The 13,291-nt window shown below is 32.8% G+C and overlaps 1 protein-coding gene across 2 annotated transcripts in view; it reads left to right on the plus strand.

Annotated features, from left to right (window-relative positions):
• Positions 1-13,291, plus strand: part of LOC106674134 (FERM, ARHGEF and pleckstrin domain-containing protein 1-like) — a 57,031-nt gene that overhangs the window by 27,909 nt on the left and 15,831 nt on the right. For both annotated transcript variants that reach the window (XM_014406668.2, XM_014406667.2), the window contains 9 exons: positions 8,490-8,605; positions 9,403-9,611; positions 9,671-9,775; positions 9,837-10,059; positions 10,121-10,244; positions 10,313-10,400; positions 10,977-11,132; positions 11,202-11,362; positions 11,454-11,528. In XM_014406668.2, the coding sequence (XP_014262154.1) occupies positions 9,441-9,611; positions 9,671-9,775; positions 9,837-10,059; positions 10,121-10,244; positions 10,313-10,400; positions 10,977-11,132; positions 11,202-11,362; positions 11,454-11,528 (1,103 nt within the window). In that variant the 5' untranslated portion in view covers positions 8,490-8,605; positions 9,403-9,440. The remainder of the gene's footprint in view (positions 1-8,489; positions 8,606-9,402; positions 9,612-9,670; positions 9,776-9,836; positions 10,060-10,120; positions 10,245-10,312; positions 10,401-10,976; positions 11,133-11,201; positions 11,363-11,453; positions 11,529-13,291) is intronic.

Here is a 13,291-nt window from a genome sequence, read left to right on the forward strand (position 1 = left end):
TAGTATAATTTATTTCCGGTCCGCCCATTCTCGCTGTTTTTGGTCAGATCGTAATCTTAGATTCATCCTTTCGGCCACTTTGCACTCAATTTTTCTTACATTCATTAGACACTTAGTTTACCACTTTTACCCATTTTTCAATTTGCCTTGACCATCCATAAATGTTCGAGGTTCAGACATTTTTCAATATTTCAGGTCTCGCTTTTCTCGCTGCTTTTACTCAGATCGTAATCTTAGATTCTTTCCCTTTGCCCAATTTCTTTTAACCAACCGCAAATTATCGACACTGATGACATTTGTTGGTATTTTGGTCAGATCGTAATCTTAAATTCTTTCGCCTTTGCCACATACACCACCCATCCCATCCCTATATATACGAGATTGAATCCTTTTTCAATTTTTTCGGTCCGCCTATTCTTGCTGTTTTTGGTCAGATCCATATTCTTAGATTCTTTCCTTCACCACTTCGCCCTGACCAACCGGCTGTATTTCTTCTATTCATTTCTATTCATAATGTTAGATTCTTTCTCATTGGTCGATATTTCCGGTCCTCCTATCCTCGTTGTTTTATGGACAGATCGCAATCGTAGTCTTTCCTTGCCCTAAACATTGATACATTTTCGAAATTGAAGACATTTGTCGACCACCTATTCTCGCTGTTTTGGTCAGATCGTAATCTTAGATTCATCCTCTTGGCAACGTAATATTCAGTTTTTCTTACCGTTATTAGAAACTTTTTTTAAAATTTCCTGCCCACCTATTCTTCCTGGTTTTGGTCAGATCGTAATAATATATTCTTTCCCTTTTGCCACATTAGCCCTACCCGTCCCCGCTTATTCGACATTGAGAATTTGTTCAATTTTTCCGGTCGTTGTTTTTTAGTGAGATCTGTATCTTTCCCTTGGCCACCTTGCCCAAACCTCCCTCCAATTTTGTCTTTATTCTCAATGTTTTTCGTCTAAATTTCCACTTAACTTCTCTCCCACTTGCCGCATAACGCTACTCATCCCTACATAATGGAGATCTTGTTCAATATTTCGGGTCCGCCGATTTTCGCTGTTTTAGTAAGATCTTAGATTCTTTCCCTTTGCCACTATGTGCTGACCATCCCTAAATTTTTAAGATTGAGGAATTTTTAAATATTTCCGATCCGCCTATTCTCGTTTTTCTTTTTATATTTCATAGACTAATTATTTAAAATTTCTAATCCCCCTATTCTCGCTGTTTTCGTTAAATCAGCATCAAAGCTTTTTTTCCCTTCGGCACTAGCTCTGACTATACATAAATGTCCCGAGACCTTTTTCAGTATTTGTGGTTCGAATATTTTCGCTATTTTTGGTCAGATCGTGATCTTAAATCCTCCCGCTTTTATTTATCCTGATCATCCCCAATTAGCAGCGTTGAGGACATTTCTGGTTCGCTATTCTCGCTGTTTTTAGTCACATCATAATCTTAGACTTTTTCTCTTTGCCTCTTAGCCCACCCATCATATTCATGATTAAGAGTTTTTTCAGTATTTTTTACATTTTCGTGGCTAAGGACATTTTTGATCTGCCTATTCCCACTATCACTAGTCAAATCTTATCCTATCTGCTTTCCCTTTGCCACCTTGCCCTACCCAACCACGCATTTTTGAGGTAGTGGCGTTTTTCTATTTTCCCGGCCCTCTTATTATCGCTATTATTCAGAAGATAATTTTAGATTCTTTCGCTCTTCCTCTTCGCCCTGACCATCCATAAATATTCCAGTTTTCGACCTCTTTCAATATTTCCGGTTCGCCTATTCTCGCTGTTTTTGGATAGATCTCACAGAATATTTCCATTTGCTAAACCCTAACCACCCTCCAACGTTCTTCTAAAGGTTTCAGACACATTAATTAAAATTTCAGTCCGCCTATTCTCGCTGTTTGCTCAGCATTAAGCCATTTTACTGTACTATCTGGGAGGCATAATTATGTTTATACAATGAAGAAATTAAATTATTATTAAAAGTATTACCTAGTTTATATCAATACTCATTTATTTATAAGTATATTTAAGTGTGGCATCATGAATTATTCAAAAGTTCAAAAGCACGTCTTGTATATTTGATGTACCATGTACCGTGTTGTATAAGAGTGTGTTAGTGATATTGCATATATTGATTTTCATAAGTTAAAAATTAAATTCGATAATACAATTTAACTCTTGTATAAAAATTTATTGCTATTTGTCTTTAATATTGTGTCACTGAAGGACTCGAGGAACTGGGTGGAGGCCCTATGGTATAATTACATTCTCCGTTAAAAAATTCTTTCCCCCTAACTCCTCGACGTCAGTGTTTGTCATCTGCTCTTTCTAATTGGTATCATTGCTTAACAAGCGACAACATGGTTCTTCTCCCTTCTGTCAAGACAAATTTCCAATAAAATTATATTCTCGGGAGTAAAAAATTCAAGCGGCGTTTTGCCCAGGTCCTAGATTGAGCGCAATCTCCGGCCTTTGGCTAAATTGGGTAATTGGTACTGCTTTTGACTCTTGGAAAAGTGGGTTGTGAGCTCACTTCCTTTCGGGAACAATTTTCGAATTTTTTTAAGCAAACGTTTGTGTAGCTTAATCAGAAAAGAAATGACAAACAACAAAAATCTAACAGGGAAAACATTTATTATATGGTGCTCGAAAAATCAACAATGTATTCAAAATGACCTTGACTCAGAGGAAAATAATAATCATAAGACTAAATATCAAAATTCACTCGTTACTTTTTATTTAAGGTCGATAAATCGGGTTTACTATGTTTTGTCAGCTTGGCCCTGGTTGATCAAAGCTGGAGAAACAAAATTGTTTCTTGTTACAAATCCTTGCAAAAATCAAACAAACAAAATACAACTATGAATAAATATTGACACTGTAATTCATGCCTGTGAATGTAATCTGGCTGAATGGCCGTCCTTCAACGTCGGGTCCACCCTTGAGCGTTTCAATTTTCTCACATTGGCAATTCAAAAATTGAATCTCTAAGGTTACAGCCACTGTAAGTTTATTTCTAGTGATTATTTTTCGAATTTCTCTGATCTCTCCAGCGTTTGATTCATCAATTATATTTTCACACTTCGGTTTATCTGTTCCTCTCTCCCTCTTCTAATGGCCAAGAAGCTGATTGTTTCTTTCCAGGACTTTTTTATAAACAATATTAAAAACGTAGACTTTTACATAGTTTTAAGTAAATTTTATTTAATTTAGATTATTATAGACTTTTACAAAGCGTGTATGTTGTGCTAAACTGCAAATTTTATGCTGTACATTACGCCTTAACTTCCTTTTCTACCTTTAGCCTTCACTCTCTGTCTCTCTCTCTTTCCCTCTCTCTCTCTCTCCCTATCTTTCTCCCTCTCCTTCTCCCTCTCTCTCTCTCTCTCTCTCTCTCTCTCTCTCTCTCNCCTCCCTCCCTCCCTCCCTCCCTCTCTCTCTTTCTCTCTCTTTCTTTCTCTCTCTTTCTCTTTCTCTCCCTCTCCCTCTCCCTTACCCTCTCTCTCTATCTATCCATCCATCCATCTCTAATCTCGTGCTTTATTCTCTCTCTTTCTATCGATCTCCATCTCAGTTCGTCTTTTAACGTCGGGTCCCCTCACAATTGTCTCATATTAGCAGTTCAAAAAATTCAAAAATTAACAGTAAATTAAATCTTACGAAACTTTTGACGGTTTGCTACAAAAACGCAAAAGTCGTTGCAGACAGTTAATTTTTTCGAATTCTTCTGTCCTCTCTTGGGTTTGATGGATCAATTATACATTATTATAATTTAACTGTGTAAAACTTGTAATAACGTTTTGACCTTTTAAAAAGCGTAGTCGATTTTGTGTTAAACTGTACATTTTATAGTTTTCATATTTGATTATTAATGGATTTGAATGAATTATGATTTCTTTTCTTCAATAAAACCAGAGATAACGTGTTGTTTACGTCTTGCGTGTACACTAGTCATACTGGACAAGTGGAAGTCTTTCCTTAAAGGGCTTGGTTGGATTTCAAGACCACACCTATGTCAGATGACCGACCCCATAGGCAGTAGCCTTCAGTCCTTAGAAGAAGAAGAAATAGTAATAGTTGAACCTGAAATAACGGTGTTTCGTCTGCGTGATTTATAATGACCTTTTACAACGTTCGTTATGAAAAATTCAGCTCGAGTAAATTTTCGCTCTCGATGTTGATTTGTTTCAATAGGTGGGGTGCCCTTTTAAAACAAGCTATCTGTTTATTTTTGTTTTAGAAAATCCCTTTATTTCTTCAATATCAATATCAAGGATGTAGGAAACTGATTGCCCCTGAAAGGTCGTGGGTACTAAAATCCAGCCTACCCTTTATATTTGGTTATCCATTTTTTTCTCGGCTTGATTCGGGGTATTCGGAATAGCCTTTAAAATTTGCATACTGCGCGTCATTATAATGCTTGGCGGGATTTCAACTTCGATTTTTCAATAAGAAACTAGACAGTAACTTTTTAAATTATTAATGGTAATTTTATAATTTTCAATTTTTTTCATAAAATACACTAAGAATTACTAATCATCCAACTCTGATAGACATATTAAACATGCTTTTAAATTTTTGTTTAAAAATTTATTAACTTGAGAATAAGAAAACCCCAGGGTTTTTAAATTTATATTTAATGATATAAAATTAATCAAATATGGTATGACCAATAAATAATCATTGTTCAACTGTTGATTGTTGACAAATTTTCAAAAATGTCTATTAACTGCTTTTTTCTTAACGTCTCAATGTTCTTTTTCTACTTTTGTTGCACTCTCTCTCTTTCTCTCACTCTCTCTCTCTCTCTCTCTCTCTCTCTCTCTCTCTCTCTCTCCTCTTCTTGTCTTCCTGTCTCCCATCTTTTACGTTTTTCCCTCTCTCTTACCCTCATATCTTTCTCATTTTGTCTTCTTTTTTGTCTGTTGTTTTTCTTCTTCCGTGCGATTTGAAACGATGAGAGGTATGACTTCAGGTCATATTTTATTTTCTCACACGACCCTTTGTTACAACTCCACTTTTTTCTTTATTATTATTATTCTCTCGTTGTCTCTTCTTTGCATCTTCTTCCTTCTCCTTTCTTGGTTTTTTCCCTACTGTTATTTTGTTCTGCCGTTCACTTTCCATAACTTTAAGTTTATTTTTATTTGTCCTTGTTTTTTATTTGTTTTTATTCTTTCCATTTTATTGTGTTCTGTTTTACCGACCATCTTTCATTTTATTTATCTATTTCTCTTTTATTTTGCCGTTGATCTGTTCACATGTAACTTTCTGCTTTTTTTCTTTCTATTTGACCCTTCCTAGTTTTCTCGTGTAGTTAGGTGGTATCAGGTAAAATGTGAAACATTGCGTTATCGATTCTTCTCATTTACATCCTTTATCTTTACATTTCATCTTTCATCACTTCCTCATTTTTTATCTTCTTCCTTCCTCCGTACCATAGATTTTTCCCCACTTCGCATACCTTCTCTTTTATATTTCTCCCTCATTTTGTATTGTTACGGGAGAGTGAAACAGAGATTGATTTCAGATGAGTTTTGATTATTTGTTTTCCCCATAATTTTTGTCTTGTTCCAATCGCAAATTATTTGGGGCAAAAATATAAATTCGCGTGATGGGCAAATGAGGAAAACGCGAATGGAAAGGGGAAGCAATTTAATTTCGGGCCGGATTTTCTTCCGGCCGTCTTTCACTTAGAATCCCACGAATACTAACAGAGTTCCTTCTCAAAGCCTCCCCTCGCCTCGAAATATCTCTGATAGGATTAAATACAGCTAGGTCAACTCTCCTCTGTTTCTACTTTATAAACTCGGGAATTCCTGGGAATCGGTTTTTCCCCTTTTTTGTAGTGTTCTCAGGGATGGAAGGCTAAAATAGTATTAATTATTCGCCCCCTCGGCGTATACGCCACCCCCGATATTACAATTTCTGACATCGGCAACCCCCTTCTATACATAATTTTCGATTCTGTCTACCCGCTTTCTGACAAAGCTTTAATTTATTCCGTCCTGGAATTCGCATTCTTCCGAGGAAAACATTTAGATAGAAGCAGACCGACCCAACAACAGAAGAGTGTCACTTTCTGCTCTTTTCACCTTACTTTCCTGCCCTTTTAAGATTCTTTTCACAAGATATGCAAACTCGCTTAACATATCAATATTTTTATAAAAGAACTTTTCTTGTTGCGGAACAAACAATTTTTATTTTTAATTAAACAGTGTAGATAATTAAAAGGACATTTTAAGTTAAATCGAGGCGGTAAAATTAAACCAAATAATTCTTCAGTAAAAGTCAATATAGTTGGCTAAACACCCTGTACATCATTTTTGAACAAGTCAATAAATTTGTCCCATTTTTACACACATGACGACTAGCACCATCATTAGATGTTGTCATCATGTAGTTTGCCCGTCCTATTATATTCTATCCTTTAGAAGAAAATGGTAAAAATAGGCCTAAAGATCAGGAGAATTTTTTATTCTAGTTTCAGGCCCCAGAATCTTAGTGATTAAATTGGAGTAAGGTGCAGTCTGATATGACATTGACAGATCTGATACGATTATTCATCTTGACTGGCTGACCCTCTTTTGTATGCCAACGTACCTTTCAATCATAATCTGTTCCATTAGAATATATTGATTAAGTGTTATTTAACCTACAATACTTTCGTTTGGTAAATTTTTAATTAAAAAAAGACAGAAAAAAGTGTTACCCTTGTAATTTAGCCTATTTCTTTCCAGCTTTCCACTTTTTTGACCCTCTTCTTTTCTCTCATTTTCTTTGACTTTTCTACCTATTTTTCTCATGCTTGTCATACATTTTAGTCTCGGTTTTGAGTGAATGACTTAGAACAGAAACACAGAGGGTTATTTATAACCTTTAAGTTTTAATATATATTTTTATATAATTAATATAATTTTTTTCACATTCACTTTCATTATCTCTTCCATTTGCTCTCGATCGCTTTTGCATTTTTTCTCCATATTTTTATCTTTCCTCATTTTCTCTTTCTTACTCGTTCTATTTACTGTATCTTTGTTTGTTTAAATTGTTGGATGACCACCTTTATTACTGTGACGAGTAATCTAAATCTTGGTCTGTCTTGATGAAACAAGTAATTCAATTGTTACTGCAAAGCTTTTGACCTATTTTAAGGTACTCAATCATCAGGGCAAAACAATCTTCAACATAACTACAAATTAAGTTTTTAATAGGTTCAATTTCTTTGAACGACTCAGTGCCAACATTGCCAAGGACTGTGACCTTTTGTAGACATCTTTAAGATTGTTTTGCTCTAATTTGATCTTAAAATAGGGCAAAAGCTTTGCAGTAACAATTGAACTTTTTTTTCTTTTATTTTTCATCAAGTCCAGACTAAGATCCAGATTATTCGTGGGATCTTCTTTTTGACTCTACCATTTTGTTCTCCTCACTCTCATTCATATTTTTCACCTTATTTTTATTTGTATGGTGATTAGTGACCATTAATCGATATTTATTTAGAAATCGTGAGATGCGTCTGGTGTGATGTAGGTTTCAGAAAAACATTTTCTTTATCATGCCAACATTTCGATCTTTATTGAGATCATCTTCAGGGCCTGGGATTTACAAACATTGTTTACATATAAAAATTACATTTTGGGTGTGGAAAAGTGAATTTATACAATGCAAAATATATTTTGCAAACAATGTTGTAAATCCCAGGCCCTGAAGATGATCTCAATAAAGATCGAAACGTTGGCACGATAAAGAAAATGTTTTTCTTAAACTTATTTTTATTTTCTCACATTCATCCCAATATATAATAGAGTTTTAAGAGTAAATTAAGACTTTCATATTCATCCCAATATCTTGTGTCTTTTACTCTCCATTTTTGTAATTTTTTCTTATCTTTCCTCATCTTACTTCATCTTTTTGTTGATTAATCTATTTGTTAGACAGATTTTATATTTGTGTTAGCCAGAATATCAGAGATGTTGATTTTGAACAGTTTATTTATTTATTTTTTTTACAGTTACACTCGTGGTCATATCTGCCTTTCGCTTACCATCACTTTCTATCAGTCCTAATTTTTTATCCTTTCTCTCAGCTCCTTTTTCTATATTCCTCTGTGACTTTCCCTCTCAAGACTTCTTTTATTTTTTGTCTACTTCTCTATTTATGTTAGAAATGAATGTTTTTTTCCCATCCTCCCTCATAATTTTTATTTTATTCTTCATCCCATCTAATAGTTTCTCTGTGGTTTTCTCTTCTCCATACTTTAATTTCTTATTCAATTTCTTTTGTTTTCCTTTTCTAACTTGAATTGGTTTGGTTTAACAAGTGTGCTAGCACGAATGTGAAAACGTAGGACACTTTTTTTTTTATAATTGCATTCATTTCTTTCTCTTTCACATGTTTTTTTGCTATGTTATAACCAAAATATTAGAAAAAACTAGTAGATAGTTTGTGTACTAATTATTTATTTTTGTCTGTTCAAAGGAGCTGAAAAATGCTGTTGAAAAGAAAGAAATCGTTGAATTATGTGTAGCAGTGTAAAGGAGGGCGAAGAGAGAAAGATGGTGCTCTTCGGAGATTTCCATCTCTCTTGAACTAGGGTAAGTTTGATTTTATACCACGTTTAAACAACCATAAATCATGAATGTGTAATGTTTAAGTGATCGTTAATTACTGATTATTTAAAAATCAACCGCTTCTCACAATCTAAATAATCTTAAATCATGAATTAATGGTAAATGATTAATAATAAACATTTAGCATTGATATTTTTGTGGATGTATTTTTTTTTCTTTGCTGACAAAATCACCCTTGAACAATGTCAATGAAAGGAGACATTCAAAAGAGTGAGTTCAGCTCCTTCCAAGCTCCTCTCTTAAGTTAAGTGACAAGCCCATCAATAAACAGGGTGGTTACAAAGCCCGAGCTATTTGGCAGGCAAATAATTGACTTTGTTGATGAAACCTTTAAAACAATTTACAGTTAAAAATATTCTAAAAGGGGAACTATACCACTTATAATAGTATATTTTAAAAGCAATTATTTGTTTTTTTTAAATCAATTTTATATAATTGCTCTTTTTTTAAGATTCCTTTTTTTTCGGTTGAATGTATGTTCAATGTTTTGCCATTGGTTAGTTTTAAATATTTATTGGCAAATAGCAGGCTTGTTTTAATTCATATGACCATCTGCCAGGCATGAACCTGTAGTTTGATTGTTTGGGATCATTTTAGTTTGTCAGACACTTTTCAGCTTCCCACCAACTTTTGTTCTGGGTCTTGGAAAGTGTCTGATGGAGCAAAACCAGGCTGGCAATTTCACATTAATAATGAAAGCCGGAATGATCATGTTTTCCTTGAAGATAAATAATTTTAATTGTTTTCTTTGCATCTTGCAGTGATTGAGTCGTTGAGCAGGGGAAAACAAAAATTAACAATGGTTGACTGTGAGGGCGTTTCGCTTGGCTCAAGCTGTGCCAAACTTCCGCATTCGCACTCAGCCGAGATTTCTAAGACACCACCGCCTGGGGGGCCAAAAAACGCTGGCAAAATGCTAGCCCTTAGGGTTGTAATGCTGGATGATAATATTACTCTTTTTCAAGTTCAGGTGAGTTCTTGTGAGGTGAGTTCCCTGTTGGCTTGAAATTCTGACTTGTTATATTTCAGGCTAAAGCACTCGGCAGAGTACTGTTCGAGCAGGTATGTAAACAATTAAATCTTCTTGAAGCGGATTATTTTGGGCTCGAATATCAAGATCATAGCGGCACAAGGGTAAGTTTTACATCTTAAAAATACAATACAATTTATTTCTGCAATTATTATTTTGTTTTAGTATTGGTTGGACTTGGAAAAACAATTAAGCAGACAAGTTGGCCTTACACTTGTTGAGCCTCTATTGCATTTTTGTGTGAAATTTTACACCCCTGATCCGGCTCAACTAGAAGAAGAGTATACACGGTATCTCTTTTGTTTACAAATCAAAAGAGATCTTGCTCAGGGGCACATTCAATGCAATGATAATACTGCTGCCTTAATGGCCTCTTACATTGTACAAGGTACATTCAAATTGGTTTATTGTGTAAACATTTCATCAAAAATTCATATTTCAATCAACAGCTGAATGTGGGGATTACAATGCTGACGATTATCCAGACGCCAGTTACCTGTCAACGTATAAATTTGTGCAACATCAGGACAGAGAGCTGGAAAAAAAGATCATGGAAAATCATAAAAAACACATGTAAAACCTTATTTTCTTACTTAATACAGTTATTAATTGCATTATTACTTATGTTAATGAAATTTTAGAGGTCAACCCCCAGCCGAAGCTGATTTAAACTTGCTAGAAACAGCAAGAAGGTGTGAACTTTACGGCATGAAAATGCATCCAGTGAAAGTATGTATATAACATTATTTAAAATGTGTCTTTATTTTCTTTTTTACTTCCGCTATCTCTTGTACTCTCTTACAATTAAAAAGGAAGAAAAAATTCAGTTGTTTTCTCTTAACTGTGCAAAAAATTCTCTGGAGTGTAAAAACAGAAGAAAAGAAGAAACTAGCTTCAGTAGTTGTAAACAATTAAAGCAATGTTACTGTGGGGAACAAGTCATGTGTTATGAACAAGAAAAGTATTTTCATCAAATGTACTGTTGAAGGAAAAAATCTTTGTGTATGAACCCCAAGCTTTTTTTTTAAAAAAGATAAATTTTCTCATACAGCAGATTCTAAGAATAACCAAAGCGAAAATTTTTTCACTAAACAAAATTTTATGTTTATAATAAAGTTTAATTAATTTTATGCTTTTTCCTCTCATTGATATAAATGTAAATTAAACTTGAGGTTTTTGGCTTTGAAAACATCCAAAATTGTCTAAATTAATTCAATTACAGGGTATGATAAAACATCATTTTAGTAATGCAGCTAGAGAAATTTAACTTTTCTATATCTTAAAGATTTGAAATATTTTCCTCAGGATCATGAAGGAGTCCCATTAAATTTGGCTGTAGCTCATATGGGCATCATTGTCTTCCAAAGTTATACAAAAATTTATACATTTTCATGGGCCAAAATTAGAAAAATTTCATTCAAAAGGAGAAAGTTTCTCATCAAATTGCACCCAGATGGCTATGTAAGTTTTAGAAACAAAAATTACTTTTTTGTTGTTGCATCTTTTTCTAATGGTTGCTTGCTGTTGCAGGGCTATTATAAAGACACAGTCGAATTTTTCTTCGAGAGTCGCAATGAATGTAAAAACCTATGGAAAAAATGTGTAGAAAATCATGGCTTTTTCAGGTGCAATTCTGTTAAAAGAGTTCCGAGGCAGAGGACGAGAGTTTTAAGTAGGGGAAGTTCATTTAGGTATAACTTATTTATTAAACATTAGTCTAAATTTGCCATTGTGTTAATTGAACAAGTTTGTGTGAAACATTGGGTTTTCATCTTATTTTAGGTACAGCGGAAAGACACAAAAACAGATGGTGGAATTTGTACGTGAGAACTATGTCAAGAGGCAAAATTTTCAAAGGTAAGTTGTCATTTTATAACTAAACAATATGACAATTACAATAACTGTAGCTATAATTATACAAATTGTTATAATTTCATTATCATCTATCATATAAGGTTTTTCATTTTAAATTTTGGTTATACATAAATTGTACATACACATTGACACAAAAATGTCTTCTTTTATCTTCCCTTTTCTGACCTTTCTCTTCTCTTGACTTTTGAAATGCTTTGGCTTTTTTGCTAAGATAGATTCCCCTGTTTTTACCTTATTAAGAGAGTTGTTTAGGATATTTATTTTACACTTTTTATTATATTTTGGTTTGATTTTCATTGATTTTGTATATATAGTTTTGCCTCTTGTGTCTGGATGCCAATACGCCAAATGTAGCTATCTGTCTCACTGCCATTTAATTTTGGTTTTAATTGGTTATTTATATCATTTTTTCTATTTTTCTTTTGAAACATGTAGCAACTTTTAACGTATTTTATTTGTTTTGGTGGTTTGGTATTAGCTTATATTTAAATTTGTATTTGATGTTTACTAAATTTATCTGATTAGATTGACACTTTAAGATTGTTGAACTGTTATGTTTCTTGTTTTTACATATATGTATGTGTTTGCTGATATAATTAATTATTATAAATAAGTAATTCCAATTTCCAATGAGAGAGAAATGACTGAGAAAGTAAATTTATTATATAATTACTACCTACCTTTCCTTATAGAAAAAATTTGATGATACAGTTTCACTTATTAAATAACTATATGTTTTATTTACATTAAAATATTATAAAAGCATTTTGTTTAGGACAAACAAATTAGATGAAACAGAATTTGTCATAATTTATAAAAGAAGGTTTCTGAAATTTTTAAATTTGATATTTATTATCAACATGACCGTCTGTTTTAAATCTTGTACTTTTATTCTGAATATATTTAAATTAAAATTGTAATAAAGATATATAAAATGTTTTTCATTTTTTTAAAATTAAGTACTGTCACAATTTATATTTTTTCGAAGGCAATTGTAAGTAATTAAAAAAAGAGTAAATTATAGGCTATTAATGTTTTATATACAAAATACTGGTCTTGATTAGCTCTTGAGTCAAATAAATTATTCGTTCAACCAAATTGGAAACCTGGTATTCTACTTATTTTTAATTGGGTGGGTTACGTTAGCTCTTGTCTTCACAACCATAGAACAGAGTAAAACGTCCAAAAATTATTTTTCAGGAACTGCACTCTGTCTAGGTATGTACATCTCAATATTGTTTCTTTTTTGTTTGTGAGTGTGTGTATGTGAGTAGAAGGTAGTACATGTTTTATTTATTTTTATTTTTCGTTGATACATTCACCAGTTTTGTAGCTGATTTTGTTTTGTTTTTAATTAAATGCTATTAGTATTGTTTTACTCTTTATATATTCACTATGAAGGTTTTTTCGTAATAAAATTAGATTTTGGTTGTGATTTTTTAAAGAAAATTTTCCTTTGAAGTCTTGTCAGCTATAATTATGCAGCAGGTAGTTTGATTTTGTTGCAACGAGTATCACAAAGGCCAATATTATTTTGAATAAATTCTGAGATTATTGAAGTTTTTACACTTGTTGAGATAACAGATTATTACATAGTGAAGAATGAAAACTCTTGTCAAAGTAATTTTGTAATAAAATTTATAAAAAATCTGAGACTAAATAAATGCATTGTTTTGTTTTTATGAGTTTGTTTAATTTATTATCAGCACTGAATGTTCAAAAATAACACAATATTTAATTTTAAT

Source organism: Cimex lectularius, unplaced genomic scaffold (assembly GCF_000648675.2).
Source record: "Cimex lectularius strain Harlan isolate CLEC.00 unplaced genomic scaffold, Clec_2.1 scaffold63, whole genome shotgun sequence".
Lineage (NCBI taxonomy): Eukaryota > Metazoa > Arthropoda > Insecta > Hemiptera > Cimicidae > Cimex > Cimex lectularius.